The sequence below is a fragment of the Nannobrachium achirus genome (assembly GCF_963921795.1).
Source record: "Nannobrachium achirus genome assembly, chromosome: 1".
Taxonomy (NCBI): Eukaryota; Metazoa; Chordata; class Actinopteri; order Myctophiformes; family Myctophidae; genus Nannobrachium; species Nannobrachium achirus.
In genome coordinates this window covers 34,795,478-34,822,508 of record NC_137810.1, presented here as the reverse complement: position 1 = coordinate 34,822,508, position 27,031 = coordinate 34,795,478, and the positions used below count along the sequence as shown (strand labels likewise).

General features: G+C 40.8%; 2 protein-coding genes across 2 annotated transcripts; both read right to left on the bottom strand.

Annotated features, from left to right (window-relative positions):
- Positions 1-697: 697 nt before the first annotated feature.
- On the bottom strand, positions 698-6,534 carry LOC308308076 (nicotinamide riboside kinase 2-like). The gene is made up of 8 exons (XM_080753445.1): positions 6,395-6,534; positions 5,161-5,251; positions 4,416-4,464; positions 3,990-4,164; positions 2,613-2,684; positions 1,590-1,696; positions 1,022-1,107; positions 698-884 (listed from the first exon to the last, which is right to left on the bottom strand). Exons 1-7 carry the CDS (start codon positions 6,418-6,420, stop codon positions 1,022-1,024), a joined length of 606 nt encoding a protein of 201 aa, XP_080609571.1. The 5' UTR covers positions 6,421-6,534; the 3' UTR covers positions 698-884.
- Positions 6,535-8,793: 2,259 nt separating this feature from the next.
- Positions 8,794-26,884, bottom strand: atcaya (ATCAY kinesin light chain interacting caytaxin a). Its single transcript, XM_080724166.1, is given in 15 exon segments — positions 8,794-10,782; positions 12,510-12,575; positions 12,933-12,998; positions 13,323-13,344; positions 13,347-13,357; positions 13,882-13,980; positions 14,315-14,401; positions 15,470-15,601; positions 15,842-15,944; positions 16,354-16,527; positions 17,413-17,661; positions 18,293-18,348; positions 22,495-22,594; positions 25,072-25,385; positions 26,804-26,884. Coding segments are annotated over 12 exon segments (1,077 nt in total). The 5' UTR covers positions 22,572-22,594; positions 25,072-25,385; positions 26,804-26,884; the 3' UTR covers positions 8,794-10,782; positions 12,510-12,574.
- Positions 26,885-27,031: the final 147 nt, after the last annotated feature.

Genomic DNA, 27,031 nt, shown 5'->3' with positions numbered 1-27,031 from the left:
CCAGGTGACAACTTTATTCTGCAACACACTGGTTAGTATGTAAAAAAGAATGCAAGTTAAGTTATTTTACAAACGTGTACACACAACAGACCCATTTTATAACCGGGAACTCGCTGACTGCTTGCTGAGCTCCATCACCCACGGTGTCAGTAATTGAAGCTATGCAAAGAGGAGCACTTGATGGAATCCAACTAGGATTCAAGCCCTACAGCTGCATATACGATACTGTAAATGGCATGGGTGTAAACTTTACAGCTCGCCATTTTCTTTTCTTGCATATTATAAATTTAGAAGCTGTTTGAGTGCTGGGTAAACATACTGTATTGTATTAAGCAATCAATCCAAGATGTCTTTTTGAAGAACAATGATTTACTTAAACTGTACTTTTCCCTATGCAACCTTCTAATAAATTCTTCAATCAAACATCATTTTGTACTAAATAATCATAAGTTGCAGCTCTTGCCAACAAGATATTTTCAATGACACTTGAACTATATTTTGTAATTTCCCCATGAATGGAAAACTATCATAATTCTGAGTTTTCCAGAATCATGTACCGGTAATCATTTTACTCTGCATGTCAACTAGAAACAAAAGACAAAGACGCAAAGGATTCTTGATCAAGAGTGCCCAACAGCAGATAATGTGTTTATTTGCAGATGTTTATGGTCTGAGCACTAGAGTCTGTTAACAAAGTAACATTATTCAATTTCAATCCAATAAAAAAAACAGGTCACAACCACAACTGACGATGACAAAAACACATTATAAGTTAACATTGCTTAACCTATTTACAAAAAAGTATTAAGAAACAAAATAGATAAAAAAAAGATGTCCTTGTTGCTATGTACAAATCTATACAGGATTGAAGACAGCTGCTCCTGCTGCAAGAAACAGAAAATAAATATTAAGACAATGCTTTTGCATCTGATCTGAGCAACAGATTGCATTTGCAACGCCAGTACTTTGTGTCTGCAAGTACTGAAAGGGAAAGTAAGCAATATTATATCATTTTCCTCACCTATAAGCGATTAAGCAGTGTATTCTGAATGTCTTCATACACCTGATTGTAGATCTCCTCTTTCGATTTCAAACCGTCCAGGTATTCTGTAATACACACGGAAAGGCTACTGGTTAGGAGGTGGAAACATGAAAGGCAAGTACACTCAATTTTTCAAGTTCTCAAACTTTTATGTTCAAAGACCCTCCTAAATAAATATAAAGGTAGCAGACCCCCATTAATTAGTTTCAGATGCAACCCCCCCCCCACCGTCTGAAAATGTTGTGCCAGGGACCCCCATACAGATAAAGATATCCCTCTTTTTTTTTTTTTTTTTGCAACAGGCTCACAATGCTCTCATTACATCTAATTACATTGTGAGCTGGTAAATGTAATGTGTACCGGTATTTTTTTATTTATTATGCTACATTAACTATTTGTACAGGGGACCCCCTGGAACTTTGAGAACATCTAAATGTATATATACATAATACATATAGAATATGTTCTGTAGCAGAAATATGTTCTGCTACATTACATTACGTGAACCCACATTTCCTTGCCTAGAAGAACAGATCAATGCACATACCAATACTTAAACAGCTATCCTCCATCTGCTTCCGGTGTTTCAGGTACATGGGCCACACATGGCCATCAAAGAGGCCAGGAGGGTCTGGGACGGTGTATTGTCTCGTACTGAAAAAGACGAAGACCTGATTAGCCTGAAAAGCGCTTTAGTATAGCAAAGCAGAGTCATAAATGGAGCATCACAATATGTATGATCTCATAGAAGTTCTAGGTTCTACGTATATTAACAGTTTATTCTGCTCAAGTAATTTGAGTGGATAAGGGACATGCCCTTTTTGCTGATAAAGTATAATAAAAATGTCAGTGTTTCAAGATCCAATCGGTTCTTAAATGACAGACCCAAAGCCTAATTGGACCCGACATTCATTCTGAGATCTGATTTCTTATAAGAGAACCGACCCCAACTGTAAGTAAATAAATAAAAAAAAAACTGAAAATATGACTGAAAAAGCAAATTTATATCCAGACTTTTGTGCCTGGACAAGGGAATAGGAAGTGTACTTGTCCAGAGGACATGTGCCTCAAAAAGTTTATGTTAAAGGAGCTATAGTCAACTTTTTCTTGAAAAATGGATGCTAAAATAAAAATTGCCCATTGTCGGGCCAACACTTTGTTTACATCCTAGTCTAATAGACTAGAATGTAAACAAAGTGTCGGCCCGACAATGGCCAAAATGATTATTATATCATTATTTTACGCTTTTTGTGGTCATTTTTTGAACAGAAACACATATATGAAGCTTATTTTTTAATAAAATATTTTCGAAACATAATTTTTATTTTAGCATCCGTTTTTCAAGAAAAAGTTTGACTATAGCTCTTTTAAGCCCTGTATCATGGACATTAATAATAACATTGTTGGCAAAAAAAATGCAGTGCTCCCAGTAACTCATCCAAGAGGTTGCAAAAAACAGCATTGATTCTCCTTTTTGTGCCAGAATGTGTGATACATGCAAAATTCAAGTGACAAGTATGATACTTAATGAATTCCACCAACAGGCTTGAATGCAATTCAAGGTCCTTACCTTCTCCTTCTCTTGCACTCCTCGTAGGGAATGGAGATGTAGTAGCACTTGTTATACACATCCATCAGGGGGCTGCAGAGAAGGGAACGTACAAAAAATTAGGGACACACGGTCATCAAAAATGTTATCACATCAACAACAATTCTGCCTCAATGTGTGAAGTTGCCCTTAATGTACCTCTGTGGCTCGTGATGCATTGAAGCCCACTATGCAGATAGGCTAAGGCCACAGCAATGAGTACTACTTTTTAGAACAGCTCTGACGGAAATTCTTATCAGTCACTGCAGGACCTGCCCAGTGATGCATTCTGGGGCCAAATGTTCCGTGTGCATGTTGTAGTTAGTAATAAGATGCCATGTGACCCGCTAGCAGCCTCCCCATAGGTTAGTTGTCATGAGTTTCTAGGCATTCATTCTAATCTCAAGGCAACCTGCTTCCATTCACCGGTAAGCAAGGATGCAGAATCATTTCAGAGATAAGACACTTAGACAAAATGTTCTCTTTTATGTACCATAATAGGTAGATGATCCATTTTCACCAAGTGCAGTCCTTAATGTGTATCTCTAAGAAAATAATATCTAATTTCATGAGGACTGTGTGAACTTTCCTATGTTGCTTCTCAGCGAGCTAGACCTGCTTTCCACATAACCGTAACATTGATGATATGATTCCCTTCCCAGCTGAAGACCAGTGTTGAATGTCATCTCTCCTCTCTATTCTAGCTCACCCCATCTCTCTCCACTACTCTTGCTAAACAATATAAAAATACACTATAAAAAAACGTATAAAAACATCTTTACTGCACCAGTTCAAGCAAGCTGGCTTGAATCCCCATCCTTAGTAACTTAAGTCCAAAGACTCAAATGGAACCCCAAGGGTACTCTTATGAGTAAAATGAACAATTGAATTTACTGTGCAGCAGACTACTCATCAGTTGGCATACAGAACACTAGTGTTGTCAAAAATATCGATTTATCGAAAAGTATCGATTTTGAATATAGAATCGATTTTCAATATGACTTTTCCATAGTATTGATACTCAGTTTTTACCTCTCGTTGGTTTACACCAACGTTACTTTTATGTGCATCCTTCCAACTTTGTCTTATTCCTAGTTATTTTAAAGGCCTATTTGTACTTAGAATGTGAAAACATAGCAGGCCTTTAAAAAGTGCACTACCATCTACCTCAAGAGATTCTGTATATTTCTTTAAATAAAAATAAACATTTTTGCACCAAATCGCTGTGGTTGCGTGGTATCGGAAATGGTATTGAGTATCGAAATGTTTCAAAATATCGTATCGAATTTAGAAATCCAGTATCGTGATAAGCCTACAGAACACATTATCAAGTTTCGGCGGTGAATGAAATGAACTTACGGGTAGTTGTAGAGCAGAAAGCCCTCAACAATCAAGATGTGGATGTCCTCATCAGTGTTGGCCACACAGGAGGCAGGTGACAGGCTGACACCATGGGAGCGGGCAAACTTCACTGGGTTCTCAATCCAGCCATTTATCGTGTTGGTCATTGCCTCCATGTCCAGGGCGGTGATCACTGTATAGGGGGGAGAGGGAGGGGGAAGGGTGGGCAAAAGAGGGAAAAAAATTACTTAGAAGGCACAAGACACAATCCAACTATGGCAAGTGTATTTGGGGTAGTTATGTTCAAAGAATACTTGTGTGGGGTAGTATTAATGATAGTCTTTAAATTAAATAATGGATGTAATATCAAACTAAAAGGAGACAGTTATATAATGTAAAAACAATGAGTTAGCTGGGGTGTCCTATGGTGAAATCCAGTCTTACCATCCCACTGTCTAAAGCCGTCCTCCCCGACATCTATCTGATCGGGTTTCTGAAATAACAGTCACCAATAAAACATTGCTGCAACCTCACAGCCAGAACACACTTGAAGACCATTCAACACGCTAGCAAAGTTAAATGCACACATATGCAAAGCCACAAGGAAGAGCATGCATGAAAGAGTGAATGCTGCCGGTTATAAAAATTTTATAACCGGCAACATTTAATGTTAAAAGCCCAAACTAAGTGAGAAAGTCCTTTTGTTTTTTACAGTATTTGATAGAAGGTTAAGCGAATATTAACAGTCTGGTAAAAAGGGGGTTAATTCCATGACTTCATTGCATATCCAATTGATTAGGCTTTGCCGTGTTAGAAAAAGCATATCAAATTAGCCAAGAAATTACTAAGCAATCACTATTCACCAACTAAAGCTCAGCTGTATGCGGAGAGGTCAAGAGGGGCTCATGTGAAAACACATGACTGCTGTGCCAAGAGGGGACAGCTAGGTAAAGAAACAGCATGCATGCATGCATGCATAGTATGCATGCATGCATACAGTACATAAATATCAAGGTCAGTGTGACTGTTGGCAGCAGGAGGGGGGCAGGGGGGATGGGGGTTGCGAGTGCCTCACTGGACAGTCATTACCATGCTCACGTGCAAATAACAATTCAATGAAGTGGAGGCAAACTAAACAAAAGACCACAACAATGCCAGCTCAGTCACCAACTACTGCAACTACACTTACCTTGAAAAAGTCATCTTGGTGCACAACACAACAGTTGGGCAACGTCTTGATCAGCTTATTTGTCAATGTGGTTTTACCACCATTAGTCACTCTGAAGACAAAAGTAACAAAGCAAAGATTATCTTTCCATGTATGTGTGTGTGTGTGTGTGTGTGTGTGTGTGTGTGTGTGTGTGTGTGTGTGTGTGTGTGTGTGTGTGTGTCATTTTGGTTTGTTTTTAATAGAGGGGGACTTTAGTTCTGACAGCATGCAATGCTTTGTGAGCTTGTAGCTCTGCCATTTTTAAATATTTTATAACTTGTGAAATTGGACACTACTTAATGAGTCCTACTTAATGAGTCCTTTCTACTTTTGTACTTTAAGTACCAATACTTTTGTACTTTTACTCAAGTACATTTTGAATTCCAGACTTCTACTTGTAACAGCATTTCTGCATTGATATTTTGTTTTAAAGGGGGGGGGCTGTACTTTTTCCACCACTGCGTGTACATTGATTCAAGTGTCCCAGGTTGAGGGGCTTTAGGGGACAACAAGGTGAAACACTATTTGGTGATGGTTGGTGTAGTCAGTCTTGAACTGAGAAATGTTAATTATCAATTAATTTCATTAATTGCATTCTTTACTTATAAGAAGCATTAATCTCTCACAGCTGGCGCGCGCGCCCGCGAGCGTGCGTATCGCGCACACACACAGGACGCTTTAAAGATAATAATATGCTCATCTTAACTATAAAGAATGCAACCAATGACATTAATTGATTGATAATTAACATTACTCCGTTCAGGACGGACTACAAAACAATCACCAAACAGTGTTTCACCCCGTTGTCTCCTAAACTAAAGTCTCCCTCCACTTCTGATAAGACTTCCGCGCTGAATTTTCAAATGTCCCGCTCAAGCAGCCAGGATGTTACATATGATAATAGTACTGCATACATTAATACACATGATCTACCGCCGCTCTCTGGTTCGCCATTCACCCACTGGCTGATAAGGTAGATATTGTATTGCTTTAGTTTACAATGTCATTTTTAAGTAACTGTAGCCAGTACTAGCCACGCCAAGGATAATAATATTTCCAACACGTGTTGTGGGTTTCCTTTCCTACGTCACCAGAGACATTTATACATTTACTTACTAGTCTAATGATGTTACTTTGTAGACATACCAGAGGCTCCTATTTGAACTCTAAACAACCATTACGACTGCTATTTTTCCGTCTTTTTACAACTTACCCGCCAATTCCTATAATGTATTTCATTTTCAGTCACTTCTTCTTGAGAGCCGCTCAAACTGAAGAAAACAGCAAAACACCTTGACGTCAATGAATGAAAGCAAAAAAAGTATCCAGAAGAAACGCGACGCAAAGAAGCACAAATATAGTTTCTTGTATATATTGTTGTAGACTAGAGTCTCTCAGAAGCTGAGGCTTCCTAGTATCTGAAGCGAAGCGCCATTCACAACAAACCGCAGGCCGCCTGAACATTTATATCTGCTTCGGCTTGATTTACGTCACGTCCTTAGACCACGCCCACAGGGTGGTATAATCCGTGGTACGACGGTGTCGCGCACCAAAATCTAGATCTACACGCTATCGACGCACCGCGATGTGACGCGTCGATAGCCTGTAGATCTGCTCTTTGAGTTCCGTCCTCTTTCACCGTGGCCAATCAGGTTGCAGACAGCTCCCACGTCACACCAATCACTGCCCAGACCGGGCCAGACAGACTCCCCCCTTGTCACCTGTCGCCTGTCTCTTTCTAAAACTGATACCAGGGATCATGGGATGGGATGGAAAACTACTTGGACTGGAGTAGGCTAGGCTATTGCTTCAGCTGAATTACAATATAATTATACAGCCTAAACTAAAACTGCAATGTCAAGTGCTCAACATGAATGTGAAAAGTATTTATGAAATAGTCCCTTGAAAGTGATATTCAGACAGGGAGAGATTTTTACAATATAATTAATGTATAATAATATATATAATTAATATAATTAATGACCCCAAATTGTATAATCCAGGTCTGGGTATATTAGTAGAAAAACTTCCAGTTATCAGGTGTTTCAGTATAGCCTACTATAAAGAATGAGAGGGCAATTTGAGGTCAAATAGGTCTACTGGTTCACATCAATAAACACAGCTAGGAGTGGTCAGTGTGAGCCTTCATGATATTGATATCATTTTTATTTAATGGCCCTCGCCAATGATTGCTCTAGCTGGGGAATTCTTCATAGGTGGTTTGAAGAAAATATAATATAATATAATAAGAGAGAAGGCACACCATTAAAGGGAATTCAGCTGATCCTTTCACGTGACCTAGCCTATGTAACATGCCTGTTCAGTAAGCCATGAGTAGATATAATGTGAACTGTATGTCATTGCTGCTCATTGTCATACTGAGTTTTATTCCAATATGTGTTGTTCACTTGTGTTGTGTTGTGTTGTGTTGTATTTATTTGCATTGTAGTGTATGTAGCCTATTATATACTGATGGATTGAGTACAATGGACCACAATGGAAACAAGCCCTCTGGGTCTTTTTGTGTTATCCTTTTTAGCAGAACCTTTGACTATACTACCTGTACTATTAACACGCTTGCTAATAAAGTATTCAATCAATCAATGATTTTTATAAAATAAATGCCATGGCCTCACTTAATTCATAGTAGAAAAATATTGACTGCACACTGGAATATGCTCCAAAGGTAATGGGTTTATACCAGTGCAGTCTATAATCTTTAGTTATATAGCCTACGTATTGTTTGAATTGCTCTCACTGGGCTGTAACTGTTGGTGAGAGCTGGTGAAATAAGTGAAATAGTGAAATCAAACTGTTCCTCATTTTGCTGGGGACCACCTGGAACCCCCTGAAGGACCCCCTGGGGGGTGCTATGCTGAACATGTGCATGTGACAAAAGAGACACATACCTAACTGTGTCACAGCTGACGTAGTAGTCAGGGGTTCTCTGTCAGAGCTCGTGTGTGTTGGGGAGGTAGTCGGGATCTCTGTCAGAGCTTGTGTGTGTGAGTGTGTGTGTGGGGGCCTTGTTGGTGTTTTGGGGCATCATGTGACGAAGGTGCTATTATGGTAACTGAGGGGTCATAATGGCAGTATTAATAGTTTCTTTTGATCCCTGGCATGGTGAAAAGATGCCATGGGAAACTCCAGATCTGGAAGTAATACTAGTACATTTAGTACGTCATGTCACTACTGCATGTGCAGGTGATCTCATTTACTATGTAAACTGTTTAGGCCATTATTTAATTATGTAATCAGTTGGCTTTTAGGCCAACAAGAAATATTAAACTTCAAACATAATAGACACCAATATATTACTTTATTTTCACTGCTTATAATGCTACTACAAACTGTATTTGTTTTGTTTGTGACAATAAACACCATGAAATTGAACCTCAAATGTATGCAACTGCAGATGATGGCCTTGCTAACTTAGCATATGGTCCATTCCTTGAAAGGAAAGAAAGTATACAAACAAACATCTGTGATTGTTGGATGGATCAATTTATTATATTTACAAGGCCAAAACTACCACCACAATCTAAAAGAACAAGTATTTAATCTTTTCCATTTTAATCAGAGCAAAACATTTCTGAAAAATAAGCTACTCTTTATTTTATTTTTTTGCTGACAAATTGTGAGCGTTGTCTTTGCATTCCTAGTGAAATAAAAATAGATATTGTGCTTTTACAGTTTAAATGAAAAATAAAGACAACAATTGCTTAGAGAGAGTTTTTGACAACGATGTCCCTTGCTGACAATACTTGACATTTATTACTTGACATTCTATCACTATGTTTTCTGGGAGTCATTTGGTTCAGGCACAGGTACAACTGATAACTCCACTTGAAAGGAATGGACGTCTCTTGCACAGTAAAATCCTCAATTTTACTATGAGGCTGAATTCTTACACTCTCAAAGTTAAATTGAACAAGCTGAATCAATGTTGTTTCTCGCCCGCACTGTTCCAGTATGTTGACAAATAAGCTCATGGTGTCATGGTGTGGACAGAAACCGAAGCCACTGGAGGTGAATGAAATTGAAGAGCTGAATAAGTTCGATTCCATTCCAATTACTTCACCAGCCATGAATGCTGATGACACTCCTGATGGTATGCATTGCCATGTCTATTTTCACCTATTCTTTACTTGCTACAATCATCTACAACTTATAAAAGAATAAAACCTATGATATTCTCATCATCCCCAGAAAACAGAAATAGACGTGAAATGTTTAAATAATTACAGTAGTGGGGCAATAGTGCAAACCAATGATTACAGCACAGAGTAAATTAAATTACATTAAAATGTTAAAATCTGCAATGTACAACTCACTACCACCTTGCTACAATGACATGTAGATGACTGCATTGCAAATTCAAACCGTGGATGAAAAACATTTGAGGATTTAACTCCCCTTCAAAATGTACAACACCTTGGAAACTATCTACAGTATGTACCTGTAAGCTGCATGAAATGTATCCAACTGAAATACATTTCAGAAACCCTCTTGTCTCTCATACATAACAAGGTCGTTACATCAGAAGATGAGTGTCTGTTGAGTGTCAGGGCTGACACTTATCCAGGCCACAATGGAAAACTTTACCATATATTATGACAAAAGCAGCTCAGCCTTTCCTTTTCTTTCTAAAAAAAAAACACTAATACCATCAAAAACATATACCCGTTGAAAAATCTGGAAGGTCTGATGGGATTTTTTTTAAATAGACATTGCCCAAGCCTAATTGAATCAATCCCAAATATGAGAAGAGTGAGGCACATCAAGTTACATGGCAGAAGCCTGAAAGACAGACAGACATAGGACTAGGCAAAATGTCACAGAAGCGTCATAATCTGAAAATAATATATTAAACGATCCCCAGGTTAGTAGACGTTAGTGATTTTAGCACATCAACATCTTCATACATCATAACAAGGAACATTGAATAGCAGATTCAAATACAGACAATTCATGAGGCAAATGTAAAAAAAATAGGCTTTAGATGTTTTTTGCAAAGTAGTATCTACATTTTGAAGTTCTGCGTAAACAAAGATTAAATAACTGCGGAAGAGCCATTTTAGTTTGGTGATCTTTCACTGACCTATAGGTCAACTTCCGACCCCTCAATGGTAGATTTCCTACTCCATCCATTCCAGGTGGTTGTCTTACATCTCTGGTTACAATAAAGATATAGATAGCCTATATACTGTACCAGTCTAAATACAAAACTCTGTTTCTCATGTTCATGGTGCTTTTTTGTGATGCATAGGGTGATACGCTGGCTTCACAGAGCCTGCTTGTGATTTCATGATGTAACATTTCAAAGAATGTCCTTATATAGGATTAACAGAGTAGCATAATGAATTGATAAATCAGCAACAGTCTCTCATGACTTGACGGTTTCTTAGTGCACCAGAGGGAACACTGCCCTCTTTAGTAATAGTCCTCAACTTGCAACATAAAACCCTCTGGGAAAGAGGGAGCTTTTGTTAGAGGGAATCTGAGACAGAACATTCAACAGCTTGATGGGGAAATGATAACACGTATCTTCAGCTGAATACATTATGAAGTAGGAAAGTGTCTTCATAGTTCTGTCATACCCTGCAAAACAATAAGGAAATTGTGTTAGTGGATGATAGTGTTCTGGAAATGTATACATTTATTAGAAGTAATCATTTCCTTGTAGGCTTAATGATGACAAGTGCAAAGTTTGCTGCTCTTTTGCGCAGAAGTTGCAGAACACTTATGTATACAGTTTACGTGTTCCACGCTAAACACTGCATGGCACTTGTCCAGTCAGCCCAGTTGGCACATGCCTAATCAGCATGGTTGCATTACCATGCTCAGCACAGCCGTACCGATGCGGTGGAAGGCTTAATGCCGCAAGCGTAAGGCAATTAATGGTTTTAGGCCCTGTGGTGGGAAGCACTCTAATTAACACAAAAGGCTGCTCCAAATGCATGTCTGAATATTTACTGCTGCCGGACAGTTGAGGAGAGACAACAATACATTTGCAAAGCCACAACCATTCATAGTCATAGAAGACCTTAGACCACAGTGCTTGTCACCTCCAGACATTCAATTGCATGTTATCACATGCTTGAGTAATCCAGGTTCTCACCAAACAAATGGCTTTGTGTAAAATACAGACGTGGAGGTGGTACAGCATTCAGAAAAGCAACTCACAATTGCAATGCGAAATTAGGGATCTGGCAAAAGTATATTTGATTGCTACAGTATATTAAGCCTGATCAATTTCCAATCATTTTTACACTTGAACCCACTCAACTTCCTCAGTCATAAACACGGACATGATCTACAACTTGTGACAGTGATGCAGAAATGTGCTGCATCTGCAGAGACTAAAATGTTGACTTGGACCTCATTGTCCCCTGTTTTGACCAAACTCAAATCACATGTTGCGGTTTAAAGTGCAGACAAAGCGTGCACAGAAATGGATAAAATAATGTTATATTTTAATTGAAAATAACATTTTGGGTGATTTGATTGGTCATCCATACTGAGTTTAAATCTCTGGCGTCCACATTTTGTATTAAAATATAAAATCAATGTCCTTTTTTAATGGTTTGTTTTATATATATACAGGTATATATATATATATATATATATATATAATGCCTTGACCAAAAATTATAATTTTCAACTAAAAAAAGCAAGGTATGGGCAGTTTTCAGTTGATCGCCATGGAAGGGAACATTTGGCCTCAGAATGTTCATGGAAAAGAGGTCGTACATAGGTCTAGGTCTGATGTAACAAATTGGAACAGCCAATTTGAATGCTTGACCCATTGACCTCTACAATGATGATGCAGTGCGCACACACACACACACGCACACACACACACACACACACACACACACACACACACACACACACACACACACACACACACACACACACACACACACACACACACACACACACACCAGACCAAACTAGACTGGTGATCTTTTCACTTCCTTCCTACAATACCAGCAGTGGGCAGGATTAGCTACAGTCAAGGTACATCCTTATTATTAATACTGTGATACACCATGTGTACACCATTGTAGAGATGGCTATCACTAATACATTATATAACTTGTGGATCCACTGCTGTTCACAGGTTGTTAGTGGAGTGTTTCAATGCTCAAGGTTTCCATGAATGGAGAGGAATCCAGTAATACTGACTGAGTAGGTTGTAAAGCTCATTTCTGGTGAACAGAGCCACCTTGTGGCCAATATTTTTCTTTCATGCTTTCTTTTTATTTATTTCAAACACCATAAAGTCACAATAAAACAATAGTATTACAGAATTGCTGGTTTACCTTCGAAATGAATGAAGCAGCCCAGGTCCTTCTCACAAACCTTTATCCGCAATCATTGATTTTGGTCTGGAAATGAGATACAATAAAGTCACATTTCTTCATGTGATGGCTGATATTCCTGTGTATGTTTCATGAAAGTTATTTCTTTGTTATGCATTGCTGGCAAACAAGATTAAAGCTTTAACAAGAGTTTGAACAGCGATTCCAAACCTGGTGGCCAGGGCCCACTGGTGGGCCGTGAGGACTGGGGGCCATAAAATAATGGGCAAAACCCCAAGATTTTTGCAGAACACAATCGAATGATTGATCAAGATCATTCAAATAAACATGCTCTGAAAATGCACCAATCTGAAAAAATTGCCGTGGTCAGATTGTTGGAGCCACTGGATTAGAGCAGTGAACCCGGATGGGAGGTAGAAGAACTACCTCTCTGTCTTTACTGGCTCCTGAGGATTTGACTGCTGCTGTTGTCTCTGTTCCTGCTCCATTCTGTATGCGCACACACACACACACACACACACACACACACACACACACACACACACACACACACACACACACACACACACACACACACACACACACACACACACACACACACACACACACACACACACACACACAACCAGTTCTACATAGCTTGAAGTATTCAAATGTGCTTATTATTGTACTTGGACAGATGCCCAATTGCTGGAGCAGCACAAAGCTAATCATTTTAACTCAGTTTTTGTATGAGAAACTTCTTGTATATGAGGGGTTACAGTTATAACTGTAATTGAAACAAATTATTATTAAATTTAAGATGTATTTCACCTCTCATTTCGAGCTTTAATCCCTCCTCGTCAAATCTGAAAAAGAGGCAAATGGTCAAATGCTGTCATCAATAATTTTAGAACCGAGAATGCTAACTGATATTTAAATTGACCAAAGCTGATAATAACAAGAAAAGATGCAATTGGAAATTGCAAGTGTGGTTGCAGACGTGACTATATTCTGCAGCAAGCTAACTGTCATGTGAAGCTTGACCAATTGATTCCCTCCCAATGATTCCCTATTGATTCACATTCCCATTGATTCCACATTGATTCCCTATTCAAGGTAAACCCATTCACAAATAAAGTTTATCTAGAAGAAGAATAAATAAAGTTTCGCCAGGACTACAGTGTGTTGCCCTGTCGAGGAACCACACTAATAATAGTTTTAGTCAAATTAGATAACATTTCATATTTATTTCTTTATATTGACATCATTCCTAATTTCCTAAATCATATGCAACCCAGCATTTGATTCAGTCAGTCAGTAAATGAAAGGCAGTAGGAAAGTACTGACTACATTCAGTCTCTTGTGCCATCTAGTGGCGGTAACCACTTACTGCGCCACACACTCAGGGACCTGCACATGCTCCATGGGGACGATCTCTGCCAGCTCATCCAGACTGTGGACATACTGGATCTTATTCATGAACTTCACACTGCAGAAGATGAAGATGAGAACAAGTTTAAAGTTGGACTTTGTGGCCATGGTCCATAAAACAAGATCTCAATCCTGTTTAAATTAATTGCAATTTGTTTAAGTGTAAATGTAGCATTTAAAATGTACATGCAGTCAAGGTACATCCTTGACTGCGTGTGTGTGTGTGTGTGTGTGTGTGTGTGTGTGTGTGTGTGTGTGTGTGTGTGTGTGTGTGTGTGTGTGTGTGTGTGTGTCTGTGTGTGTGTGTGTGTGTGTGTGTGTGTGTGTGTGTGTGTGTGTGTGTGTGTGTGTGTGTGTGTGTGTGTGTGTGTGTGTGTGTGTGAGTGTGTTACCTAATGAAGGGTCTGGAAATGGCCAGGACAGTGCGTATAAACCATGTAGGATGAGCAATGACCAAAGACTTCAGATTCTTCCTCAACCTGCGAGCACAACACACAAGCAGGAGTAAATCCATTTAATTACCAGAGCATTAGCTGAGCTACCATTATAAGTGCAGGGTAAAAGCACAGTACTTTGTGGTATAGTAACTGAATGAAACACATTCAAACCTATTGAAATGCATTTAAGCTCATTGACCATTCAATTAGAGGCTTTCCTTTCAGAGTCTTCTCTAGGCTCCTAATGACAGATAGCAGCTGGCAGGTTCCATCACTTTTCATTTGCACTTGTTTGGGGCTCATGAATCTGTCAGTATAATGTCATGCATGTCTGTACAAAGCGCAGGCAGTATAAATTGGTCACATTAGCCACACTGTCCAATTGAGTCTATTGAGACTGTTAATAAGTGTCTCACAGTCTTGACTTAAACCCTTTTGCTCTTTTCCAGCTGTTTCAGGGTCTTCCTGGTTTTCTTTTCCCCTGAGGGTTCCAAGTTAAGGCCTGCCTGGTTGTGTTGGAGGATGGTTTTTTCAAGGTGTGCCCAATCAAGCCCCATTTCCTGCAATTGGGTTTCAATTTGTTCTTGTTGTGTGGTTTGCCAGAGCTCTTCATTTGTTATGGTGTTAGGCCAGTAAATTCCCAGAATTAGTTGTAAGCATCTGTTAATGAATGTTGATGAATGTTTGCAGTCTGTTTGATGTTGCTTTTGTGGTTCTGTTTCCGACCCGTACAGTAAAACCGCTTTGACGTTGGAGTTGAAGATGCAGAGTGGAGATGTTGGTTTAAAAAATGCTGTTATAGCCTTGTGTCTCACAGTGAGCAGTTTTACATTTCAAGGAAGATCCAACTATATTAAAAAACATTTATAGATTAAATAATGTATTCTTTAAAAGTTCCATGGCAGCATTAAGTCCACTCCCCTTCATATTTTCTCTTCACTAACACAGAAAGAAAGATGAGATGCACTATGGGACAATGTCTGTGGTAGGATTGCCTCTTAGGCCACTATAGTGTTACGTATGGCTCCAGATAACAACAATGTCTTGAGCAATACATCATCCATGGATGCTAACTGACTTCTGAGAGTAATCAATCAAACAAATCCCTACCGCCTGTCAATCATCTGGTAACACTTCTTGAGCCAGCTGATCCCAGGCATCTTGCCTCGTGGAGTGCCTCCATTCATGTAGATGATCAGATAGTCCTCCGCTACCAGCATCTCTAGACTGCTAACCACATACCTGGAGGAGTAGGGACGGATGTAAAATACAATATGCTTTGTTATGGGAAATATTATCATTTCTTTTCCTTAGTTCAGGCCAGGGGTGGGCTAATAGTGTATGTAAGTAAAATGACCATTGCGTAAATATGATCAATAAGCTACGATAAAAGCCTAAAAATAAAGAAAATGCATAAGCATGCAAACTCCACATTGCTGGCAAGCATTCCTGTGTTTTGTTAACAGTCACTCATATACTCACAGAAAAAGGTTCTCCATGATGTAATGATAGTCAGGGCAGCTGCTATCAGGCAGGTAACAAGCGGAGAAGACAATTATAGCATTTAGGCCCTCACCGTAGTAACCTGAACAGTGTGTGTGTGTGTGTGTGTGTGTGTGTGTGTGTGTGTGTGTGTGTGTGTGTGTGTGTGTGTGTGTGTGTGTGTGTGTGTGTGTGTGTGTGTGTGTGTGTGTGTACAGTAGACAAGGGGGGAGAAAAGGACAGAGAAAGAGCAGATTAGTCCACTTAACTTTGCAGATTCGAGATCTTAACTTTGCAGATTCATTACCATTCACAATGTTCATAGCGATAATACAATTTACTGAGAATACCAAAGTAAATCGTTAAAATTGTATAATACAAAGTAACGGAAGATATTTTTTAAGTGGACCGTATCACTGACAAGGTGATTTTTCCTGGCATGCCTTTCGTGGTAAAGGAGCTAACTGGCCTTCATGTTCCAGCTGCTGAGTGAAAGGTAATTTGACACTGACCTCCGTGTGTGATGACCCGGAGAAAGGGTCTGATGACCTGCATGTCGATGCGGTGCTCCTGCTCTCCGATGATCACCGTCCTCCAGAGACGTCCGTTTCCGCCGGCCCCGTCCTCGTCCACCTCTCCTGACCGGTCAGCTGGACCGGCTTTGGCTGAGGCCACTGGTGCGTCATCTGGACAAGAGATATATGCATATAAGTGATATTACACTGATTGTATATCTGTTCTTGAGGTCATTGTTTATCCCCCTATATCATGAAGGCTAATTTGACCTTTGGGATACACAAATAAGTCAGTATCTTCAAAAATGTAGTTACTGCCTCCTGGTGGTCTTATAACAGGCCCATGTGAAAAACCTGGGGCAGAGGTTCTGCTCTGGCAACCAGGGAGTAGTAAACTGACTCCTCCCATCTTCTGGGCATGAGGCTACCCAGGGAGTGGCAGTTCCGCTGCCATCATGCCAACAGTGCCAGAGATTAGCTATTCACAGACGGACAGACGGACGGACGGACGGACGGACGGACGGACGGACGGACGGACGGACGGACGGACGGACGGACGGACAAGGTGTAAAACATAGTCTTGTGTGTGTGTGTGTGTGTGTGTGTGTGTGTGTGTGTGTGTGTGTGTGTGTGTGTGTGTGTGTGTGCGTGCGTGCGTGCGTGCGTGCGTGTGTGTGTGTGTGCGTGCAACGTGAGTGCAGCATGCGTGAATGCGCGCATGCGTACGTGCATGCGTACGTGCATATGTGTGTGTGAGTGTGTGTGTGTTAGTTAGGTGATCATTTCACAGTTCACAGTTAGAAGGTTGGAATATAAGGTGCAATTGTATGTGTTTGCATGCATACAATATAGGTTGCCTGGATCCCACCGGAGTTTACCCTAAGCCCTAACCCTAACCCTGTACACAAAACATTCAACATGTGTGTGTGTGTGTGTGTGTGTGTGTGTGTGTGTGTGTGTGTGTGTGTGTGTGTGTGTGTGTGTGTGTGTGTGTGTGTGTGTGTTTGTGCGTGTGTGTGTGTGTGTGTGTGTGTTTGTTTTGACTACATCACATACCTTCCCACTCCAGGTCGTTGCCGTTGGTGATGAACTCCAGGGAATCCGTCTCATCTGGGGTATCAATGTCATCTACGTTAATATCCAGGTCGTCAGGCGTGTCCAGGAAGTCGTCTGACAGCAAAGAGCCCTCACTGTGGTCCAACGACAGGTTCATATCCGGAGCGACCAGTGTACGCCGCTTGCGGTGGGAGGAGGAGCCACCTCCGCCTCCTCCACTTGGACTGACATTCAGGGTGTTGGGCGGAGCTTGGATCAGGAATGGAGGTCAAAGAGACCAATTAGGAACAGGGTGTTGTTATGGCACGTGGTTGGCCAGAGTATTTTGAGTTCAAGAGGGGAGCACGCACATCCAAAAAAAGTTGTACCAGGTGCTGGGCAAAAAAATACATACATGGAAGGAAAGGAATGTCCGCACACTGGAATAGGAGCTCCCACGAGTAGTTTATTTCAAATTTTCAGCATAACAACGTTTCGACCCCCCACGGGGTCTTCATCAGGTCTAGACTAGACCTGATGAAGACCCGGAGCTCCTATTCCAGTGTGCGGACATTCCTTTCCTTCCATGGCCAGAGTATTTTGTCATTATAACCAGTGGACGTTGGATACATATTTAAGCATGAAATACGTAATACTTCTAATTCTGCATTATAATTCTTCAAGTATACTGCAACATTGCTAGCGTTGACGGTCCATGACTGATTAATACATTACTTCAGGGAACAACATGAACACAGCAAATTACTATAAAGTGAAACAATATATCATGTAGATCTGTCAGAATGGTGAAAAGTGATGAGTTCTAATATGCTTCAAATATCATCACCAAATCTTGATACGTGTCAATGTCAATGACTGTCCAGTACCCATGTTTACTTACAGGTTCTGTCATCGGTGAGACCACAGGAAGACTCCATGTCCCCGTCTGGTAGTGGTCTGGAGGAAAGCATTTAAGTGGTAATGTAAATGTAAAGAGCGACACTGTGTCCAGAATGTCATCTGTCAGTGTAACTGGGAGACACATTTGCACATTAAAATGTAATCACTTGGAAAAGGATTGAAACATTTTGTTTGACTATAGAACCTAAAGTTAAGCCTTACAATAAATAACACTACTCCACCAGTTGGCCTAGTTCCCAGAACCCGGATCAGAGACAAACTATCATTTCACCCATAAGCATATTTTTTATGAATCTTAACTATTCATCACAGCATTATTCTCTGGTCCCATATTACAGCGTCACATCGTCACTGAGCTGGTGTTAATAAACCCATGGCACCACACCAGCAGCCGGCGAGCTGATGCGGCTCAACACTGCATGGGTCATGCAATCAGCACATATACAGCACATAAAGGGGAATTAACTTATCTCTGGGGAGACATAAATTATAGAGATGCCAGTCAGGGTGTGAAATGGGAGTAGAAACGGGGAGAGATGGTGGAAATAATATTTGGGGGGATAGAGGATCAGAGAGGGAGAGCAAGAGACAGTGTAAAAGAGAAGGGAGCAAATTACCCTCCCCCTAGTCTGTTTGGGGAAGACACAGAGAGGCTGTTATGTCCCGAAATCTTGTGTGTGTGTGTGTGTGTGTGTGTGTGTGTGTGTGTGTGTGTGTGTGTGTGTGTGTGTGTGTGTGTGTGTGTGTGTGTGTGTGTGTGTGTGTGTGTGTGTGTGTGCGTGCGTGCGTGCGTGCGTGCGTGTGTACACACACACTTCAGTGGTGTGCGTACATATAGGCCTATATTATACACACGTGGTTCTGTCTAAATCAGTGCCATTCTAACAACACAGCAATGGCTCTATAAAAGAAAGCTGTAATTCTATATGTTGAAGGGTAAAAGCCTGATTCATATGAATGTATTGTTGTTATTCAGCAGAGAGTGACATAACTCATCTCCAGTCACTGCATCCTCATGCAAGCCAAAAATGCTTTCCTCCTTGCATTCAAATAAGCACACAGCCAAGACAGGGCAGTGATGAACGATCCAACACTATTCCCTCAGGAGGACCCTTATGTTGATTACCATCCACCCTGCATATGATGCACAGTATACAATGCAGAGGCTGTCTTTGTTCAAAAACATGCCCTTTCTCCTATTCACAGTTACTGCTATTTTCAAGGAATGGATATCGGTTTGATAAACTGAGCGATAATCTATTGTTGGTCATGCGCTGTATACAGCCACATTCTCTAAATGAAAACAAGAGCTCACATGTCGAATCAGCAGAGTGTGGAAGGGTGGATGATGCTTACCTAACGGAAAGAGAGGAAGGATATTATCAAAGATGATTCAGAAGAGCTATATCCGACTTTGCACCCCTTTGTATCCAGTTATTTCATTCATTAATTACCAGCCGAAGGCAAAGTATCTCTCAGCGCCTATAGCCTAATGATTCAATATGCTGCTGGCGTTCTTTCTTTCTATCTTTGCTCTCCTCTCCTAAGCCAAACCTGCCTCCATCTTCCTGGTGATGCTGTGTTGTTGACTGGTGGCTGCCGTTGCGTCACATGACGACGTGGCCAGAGACCATTTATGGGAGAGAGGCTGCACCTGCTCCCCTCAACCCCCTGGCTGCCTCCCCAGCTGAGAGATCAGGAGGAAGGAGGTGCTATGGAAACACTGGAGCTGTTAAATATCCCTCTCCCTCTCCCTCGCACGCACGCACACATGCACGGATTGCACGCACACACGCACGCACACACACTCTCTTGTTCTATCTGTCAGACTATTTGGACTCTCTCCGTCTACGCATCCATCACTCTGACACTCTGTAGCGTTCTCTAGCAGTGAGCAGTGTCTGAATGTTTGTCATGAATTACTCCTCTACCTAGTCTCCTTGATAGATCTCCATATCTCTAAATATAGATCTTGGGAGATCCTTGTCTGTCTGTCTGTCTGTCTGTCTGTCTGTCTGTCTGTCTGTCTGTCTGTCTGTCTGTCTGTCTGTCTGTCTGTCTGTTCTCTCTCTCTCTCCCTCCCTCTCTCTCTCTCTCTCTCTCTCTCTCTCTCTCTCTCTCTCTCAGTGTCTCTCCCTATGTCCAGATTCTGTTATCTCACCCAGTCAATTTCCTTGAGTTTTGCGGTGAACATGACGTGAATTGTAAGATATCGATACGGCATGTGATATAGAACCCCTGACACTCTCTGATTCTAAACTACTTTTCTCATTCAACACACTACAGCCAAATTCAACAATTCATTCATTAATTTCTATTAAATATGTACAACACCAATATTATAATATTCCTTTAACATCCTACTATAGAACTTTAGATAAAAACCAATAAGCAATGTGCAGACAGTAATAAACAGATTAAGCAAGTTCTACACAACCACCTAAACCAGGCTTGTTCTATTGCAGTGCATGGGTCAAGCCTAACTGCACCCAAACTATTCTGCTGGGAATTTCGAGTCACATTATGCAAAACTTGGTGATGCATGCTGTGTTATGATTAGGACTATAGAGGCGGACAACAGTATAAACAGAATGCTAATAGCACCCACCCTCCCATCAACTTGCTTGCATGGCATTAAAGGGGAATTAATTGTACAGCTACTGTAACAACTATGGCATTTGTCACAAGCTGGCTCAGAGGAAGGACTAAGTGGGGACCACACATGACTCACGAAAAATCCAAATCAACGCCCAACCAAACCAAACCAAACCAAACTAACAAAGGAGAGCCAGACTGACTGCTCAGGCCCTAATTTAAAGAGGTGAGTGTGAGCAGTCACCTCTGATCGTCACATCTTGTCTGTGTCTGTCCGGACGGGTAGCACTTGTCTTTTTTGTTGATCGACTCTCACGCTCTGACATCACACTCTGTCATCACTGTGATGTCATGGGAACAACATCCCTTTTATTGCAATACATGGGGATCCTTGTGATGCTAGGGGAACCAACTCCCTTTTATGCCCATATATGGCGATATGGAGATCCCTGTGATGCCAGGGGAACCAAATCCCTTTTATGCCCATATATGGAGATCCCTGATGTCATCAATATTAAGCCCACATCTGTGAATGCCAATATATAATCACTGTGATGTCAGGGGAACAAAATCCCTTTTATTGCCATATATGGAGATCCCTGTGATGCCAGATGGCCAAGACATATGGCGCGACCTCGCCCTGCTTTTCGCCCTTAGGTGTCTTACTGGTAACATGACTCGTATTCTATTTCTGCTCTAAGCTGCCTCAATGGAGCAATGAGTGCAGGACTTCCCCTTAGAAAGGCTTCTCAGCACACACCAGGCCTGGAATTTCGTCATTTTAGGGGCAAGGCCACTTGGTCTTTGATGTTGTCCATTTGTTGAGGGCACAAAGGCCAAATGCCAGGGCAGGAAGGCCATCAAATAAAACAAGATTTTAGTCCATTGAAAGAATTTGTTGAATTTAATGGTTAGGGATGATAACCTAATCGTATTTACAATCTGATCCATGCTCAGCCCTGCATCAATCAAAGTCACTGGATTGGTTTAATGGGATGGGGACTTGGGGGAGTTAAGATTTCAGAATCTCTCTCAAAAAAGAGGGAAAAAAACACTGGTGTCTACATGAAAAGAAAGAGACACTGGTGTCTACTGTCTACATATTGACCAGAAAGAGACAGAGGAGAAAGTGGTACAGTCAGCTGGGGCATTAAGGCCACTGTGGCCTCAGGTTATTGGTTTGAGGGGCACAAGGCCAAACGGAGGGGCAACAGCGGCCATGGCCTTCATGGCCTTCATGGCCTCCATGAAATTGAGCAACCGCTAAGCACAGAATAGAAATATAATTAATTATGAATAATTAACTATGTCTTAATTATTATTGATTGTGTTAGTATGTTCATGTACAGATTAATGTGGTGTGTATTGCTTTTTTTGTTACCGTGGATAAATAGACAAACCATGTGAATTATATGACACAAATCCACTTGTACACAAACATGTGGTATGCTTTTACAGTATGTGTTCTTACACATAGACACAGATGACATTACAAAGGGTATATTAACGCATGCCAACAGATGATGATCAGGGAAGGAGGATAAAGAGAGATGAATACATGATGAACATATTGAAAATAAATCCAACCTTGGGAAGTCTTCGTCCTGCCACTCATCCTTTACCTCCATGTTCTCCATTCTTAGAGTAGCCTCTGTTGTGCCCATCCCTTGGAGGAAAGAGGGGGGGCCTAGGAGTGTACAAAGAACTGCATTATTTATTAATGTTCACCATTTATAAAGACATAAAGGAAAAAAAAATCTAACTATACACTGCACTGCTATGGTGCACAGCTGAACAACCTATATGCAAAAGTCAACATTTGACATTCAACAAGAGGATTTTATCCTGCTAATTTGCTTTCTATGGTTACAATTTGGGGTCTGAATCACGGTCACATGGCTTTTATCCTTCTCCTCATAGGGCTCCACATGAGAGGCGTGTGACTGATTCTGACAGGTCCCTTGGCCGCTTTCAAAGTCAACTACCAATGCGGATCCTGGGTGGAATTCAAGAGGGAGCAGAATCCAAACTTAATCCACATCAAGCCCTAATCCTTCTGTGCTGAGTCTGTTCTCTGTTGGCAACCTTTTGATCAATATTCAGAGTTACACAACAGTGAGTACTGTACATGCTGGCTGTGTTATGGCCTGATGTTATAGCTGATGTATAGATTGATACCTTGTATTCAAATTTAAGAATAAACTTGTATTTAGTGTTATTCTGTGATAGCTTGTAACATTACTTTTAGGTCATTCTAATGCATAATCATAACCTACATTCATGAATTTCTAGAGGAGAATTCACTCTCAAACTAAATTATTGACACTGTAGAAAAATTGATGACATTGACTAACCATACAAAAAGGTAAGAGTACAAAATAGCATTGTACTAGTTAGAGCCTGTTGCCTAACATAGACATCCCCCCATTCAGACACTAACCCTATTCCTTTGCCTGGTTAATAAACCAGACCGAACACAACAACACCCCCTGGCGGTAGTGGTGTTGTAGTACGATCCATTGAGATTCTATTTCCTCAAACAGCTTCAAGGGTTGGCCAATCAGGGTTGTATGCTTGGGGCACGTGGTTTCTCTCTTCGAAGTGTGTGATAGAGGCTGGCAATGCCAGGCAACCTATACCTAACCAAAGATATTTAATTAATGAAGATGGCTCATCCTCATTGGATCCACTAGAGTGCGACATGGTACACAAATCCTACAAATTGACTCCTAAGGGCGCCGGCTCTGAGTCTGACTGCAAATCTCGCGCACGTCCTGTTTACTGGTGCTATAGATCCCGCGAGAGTGTGTTGCTGGGACAGCTAAAGAGCAATAATAAAGTTGATTTTCTCCTTTGTTGTGTCGATGAAAAAAGCCACTTTAGTACGACAATTTTGATAATATTATGTGGCTTGTGATGATCTGGTCCAATATTTAGTTCAGTGAGCATAGCTTCTGAACTATTATTTTGATCTGTGTTCACGTTAGCTCTCTCATTGGAAATGAATAGACTCCAACCTGCTTCTGCCTCCTAAAAAGGCGTCCCCCCTACGTCATGCAGAAACGGGAAGTACGGGTCTTTTGCACTCTCTTGCTATCGCCCTCTTGGACCTAACCCTAACCCTGACCCTAACCTCAATGGAAGTGTTGCCACTCAGACAATTAGAAGTCAATGTCTGAATGGCAACATGTCTGAATGGAGAGCGTACCCTGTTCTACCTATCCACTCATGTGTAAAACAAACAACCTGTCATCCATTGAGTGTCTGAGGATTCCCTGGTCTAAGATGGAGGAAATAATTTGGGAACAGACTTTGCAAAGGAAGGACGTGTCCGGCCAAGAAATCCAGATATTTCACAATACTGTACAATAGCAATAAATGTGAAGCTAACTTATAATGTTGTTGAGGGAAACTCAGTATGTTAATGGTAACCTCAGACATTCTTTCATTAACCTACACTGTATGTTGCTGATGATGACGATAACCTTGCATGAGCATGGATGTGGTGCAGTACAGTCCCTGTGAAATATTTATAATTCACTGAAGTGGTATAGTTACTCTTAGACAGTATTTACGCTGAAACGACATCCACTGCAGGTTTTGCATCATCATTACATTACTATACAAAGGTCAAGCTATATTTTTCTGAAATTCAGACAATCATCCTTTCACACAGTACAAATGCAAAAGACTGCATTATAAGCCAACTACACTGTGTGTGCAAATCACAGGGTACCAAAATAAAAAGAGCATGTGTGCTAAAGAAAAAAACCCAGCTCTTAATTTTATATTGTGACAATTATCTGCTTCATGATGCCATGGCTGCCAATAACAATGTGTGGATTTGGTTCACCTCTGAATTGTGTGGTAGATTATAACACAGAGTACAATTATAGAAAAGACATTTGGATAGACAAATGTGTTTAACTGACTACCAGTACCATGCAACTCAAACTCAGAGCTGTTAGTCACTGTTAGTCCACCTGCTGTGGTGAATCAACAAATATGTTGGAATAGTACCCAATGTTCATTTCAATGTATTTATTTGTTTTAATTAAAGAATGGAACCTGTTCATCTGACCATTTGGCCAAATTTCAAATGTGTAATAATTTTGATGTGAACACAAGTGCAAAGGCATTGTAATGAATGACTATAGTACTCACATGGGCAGTGTGAGACCCCTTGAATATATATCTCTTGCTCGTCAGTGCCTGGGCGTCCTTCCTCGTCAGTCACAGATGCAATGTTTTAATGGTTGAAACCTGTAGTCCTCCAAATCAATGCATGAGTTAGGGCTGAATCTCCCGCTCATTCTCATGTGCATACAAACACACACATGCACACAGCCTCACACACGCTGACACACATAAACGTCCAAAGTGTCCTCCTCAGAAGCCAGCAGCAGGTGCCTCAAGACAGGGGCCACCTCTGTGCTCGTCTGCCCCTCATCTCCTCCTCCTCTTCTGCCCACCTTTGTCTAGGAAGGAGAGAGTAAAAGACTGGCGTGAAGATCCAGCCGACACGTTGCCTCCCAGCTCAGCGTTTCACCCCACCAAGACACAAAATCCTTTAATTAGAATACATCTGCTCTGGCATCATGCTCTCTCTGTCTCTCTCTCTCTCTCAGCTGCAAACCCCTTCTTATATATATTTGCTGTTTCCCCAGCAATCAGCTTTTCATTCTTCACTGATTTCGCACAAAATCTATGGGGTCCATTAAAAAAAGAAAGAAATCACATATTAATCAGGTCATCTGTTTGCTTCCTTGGTGTTATCAATCAGCTTGTTTAATCCTAAAGGATCCATTTGGTAATCCTGCTGCTGTCAATGGTCCCTTATGTGGCCACTGTTCCCTGGCAACAGCATATCTCCCTTTTTATTATTGGTCTCTCTCTCTCTCTCTCTCTCTCTCTCTCTCTCTCACCTCTCTCCTCCCCCGTTTTTCCACACCAGTCTGTTGCATAAAAGCTGTCACCCTCCCTCATGCACTGTCTGCTTCTACAGTACATGCAGACACATACAAAAATGTATTATTCATATCCACACTTCCATCCAATCATATCACCCTCATCCAGTTTTCAGCACACGTTCTGTTCCACTCTGTTCAACTCCTTTCTTTTATGTCTGCAATGGCAGTGGCACACAGACATCCACTGTCCACGTTCATTTAGCTACTAAAAACCAGTACCAACTAAATGGACTTGGTCTGACCAAGCCTCCTATATTAGCTGCCTATATTACATATAACCTGTCTTTATTAAACATTTCTTTGCAAACTGTCTTGCCTCTACAAATCAATTTGATCATGTAGTCTACAGTGACACAATTGCAAAGTGCAGGAATTGGGGAAGCCAAGGTCAAAGATGTGGGCCTGTCATTTAATCATCAATCAGTTGGGCAAAACGGCCATGCAGGGTACTCCGAAATAGCTGCTATAGTAGCCTATATGAGGAAAAATGAGACAGTTTGTCTAGTCTACTGACATCATGATGTTAACTGGTTCACAGCCAGTGGTGTAATTCCTACATTTACTTAAGTACAATTTTTTAGGTATTTGTACTTTACTTGAGTAGTTCCAAATTTCGAATAGGCTACTTTTACTTCTACTCCACTACATCTCAGAAGCAAATATCGCCATGCAAGCATTGTGAGCTAGTAGATCTGCTATTTTCAAAAGATTTATTATATAGATTTCTATACATTTGAAAACTTAATGGGACATTCTGCATAATGAGTAGGCTACTTTCTACTTGTGGTAGGCTACTTTAAGTACATTTTTATGCCAATACTGTAGGCTACTTTTACTCAACTAGCCTACATTTTGAATTCCTGACTTTTAATTGTAACAGAGTATTTCTACATTGAAGTATTGATACATTTTAAAAAAGTGCCTACTTTTTCCAGCATTGGTATATCATCAATTCATCATTCATCAATCAGTTGGGCAAAACGAGGGTCGAGGGGACACATGATCCCCTTCGAAATAGCTGCCTGCTACAGTAGCCTATTGCCTATATGAGGAGAGCGCCCGTGAAAACGAGCCAGTTTGTCTACTGACATCAGATGTTAAAGTGGTTCACACAGCAGTGGGTGTACAGTAGGGCTGCATCAGTACAGTAGTCT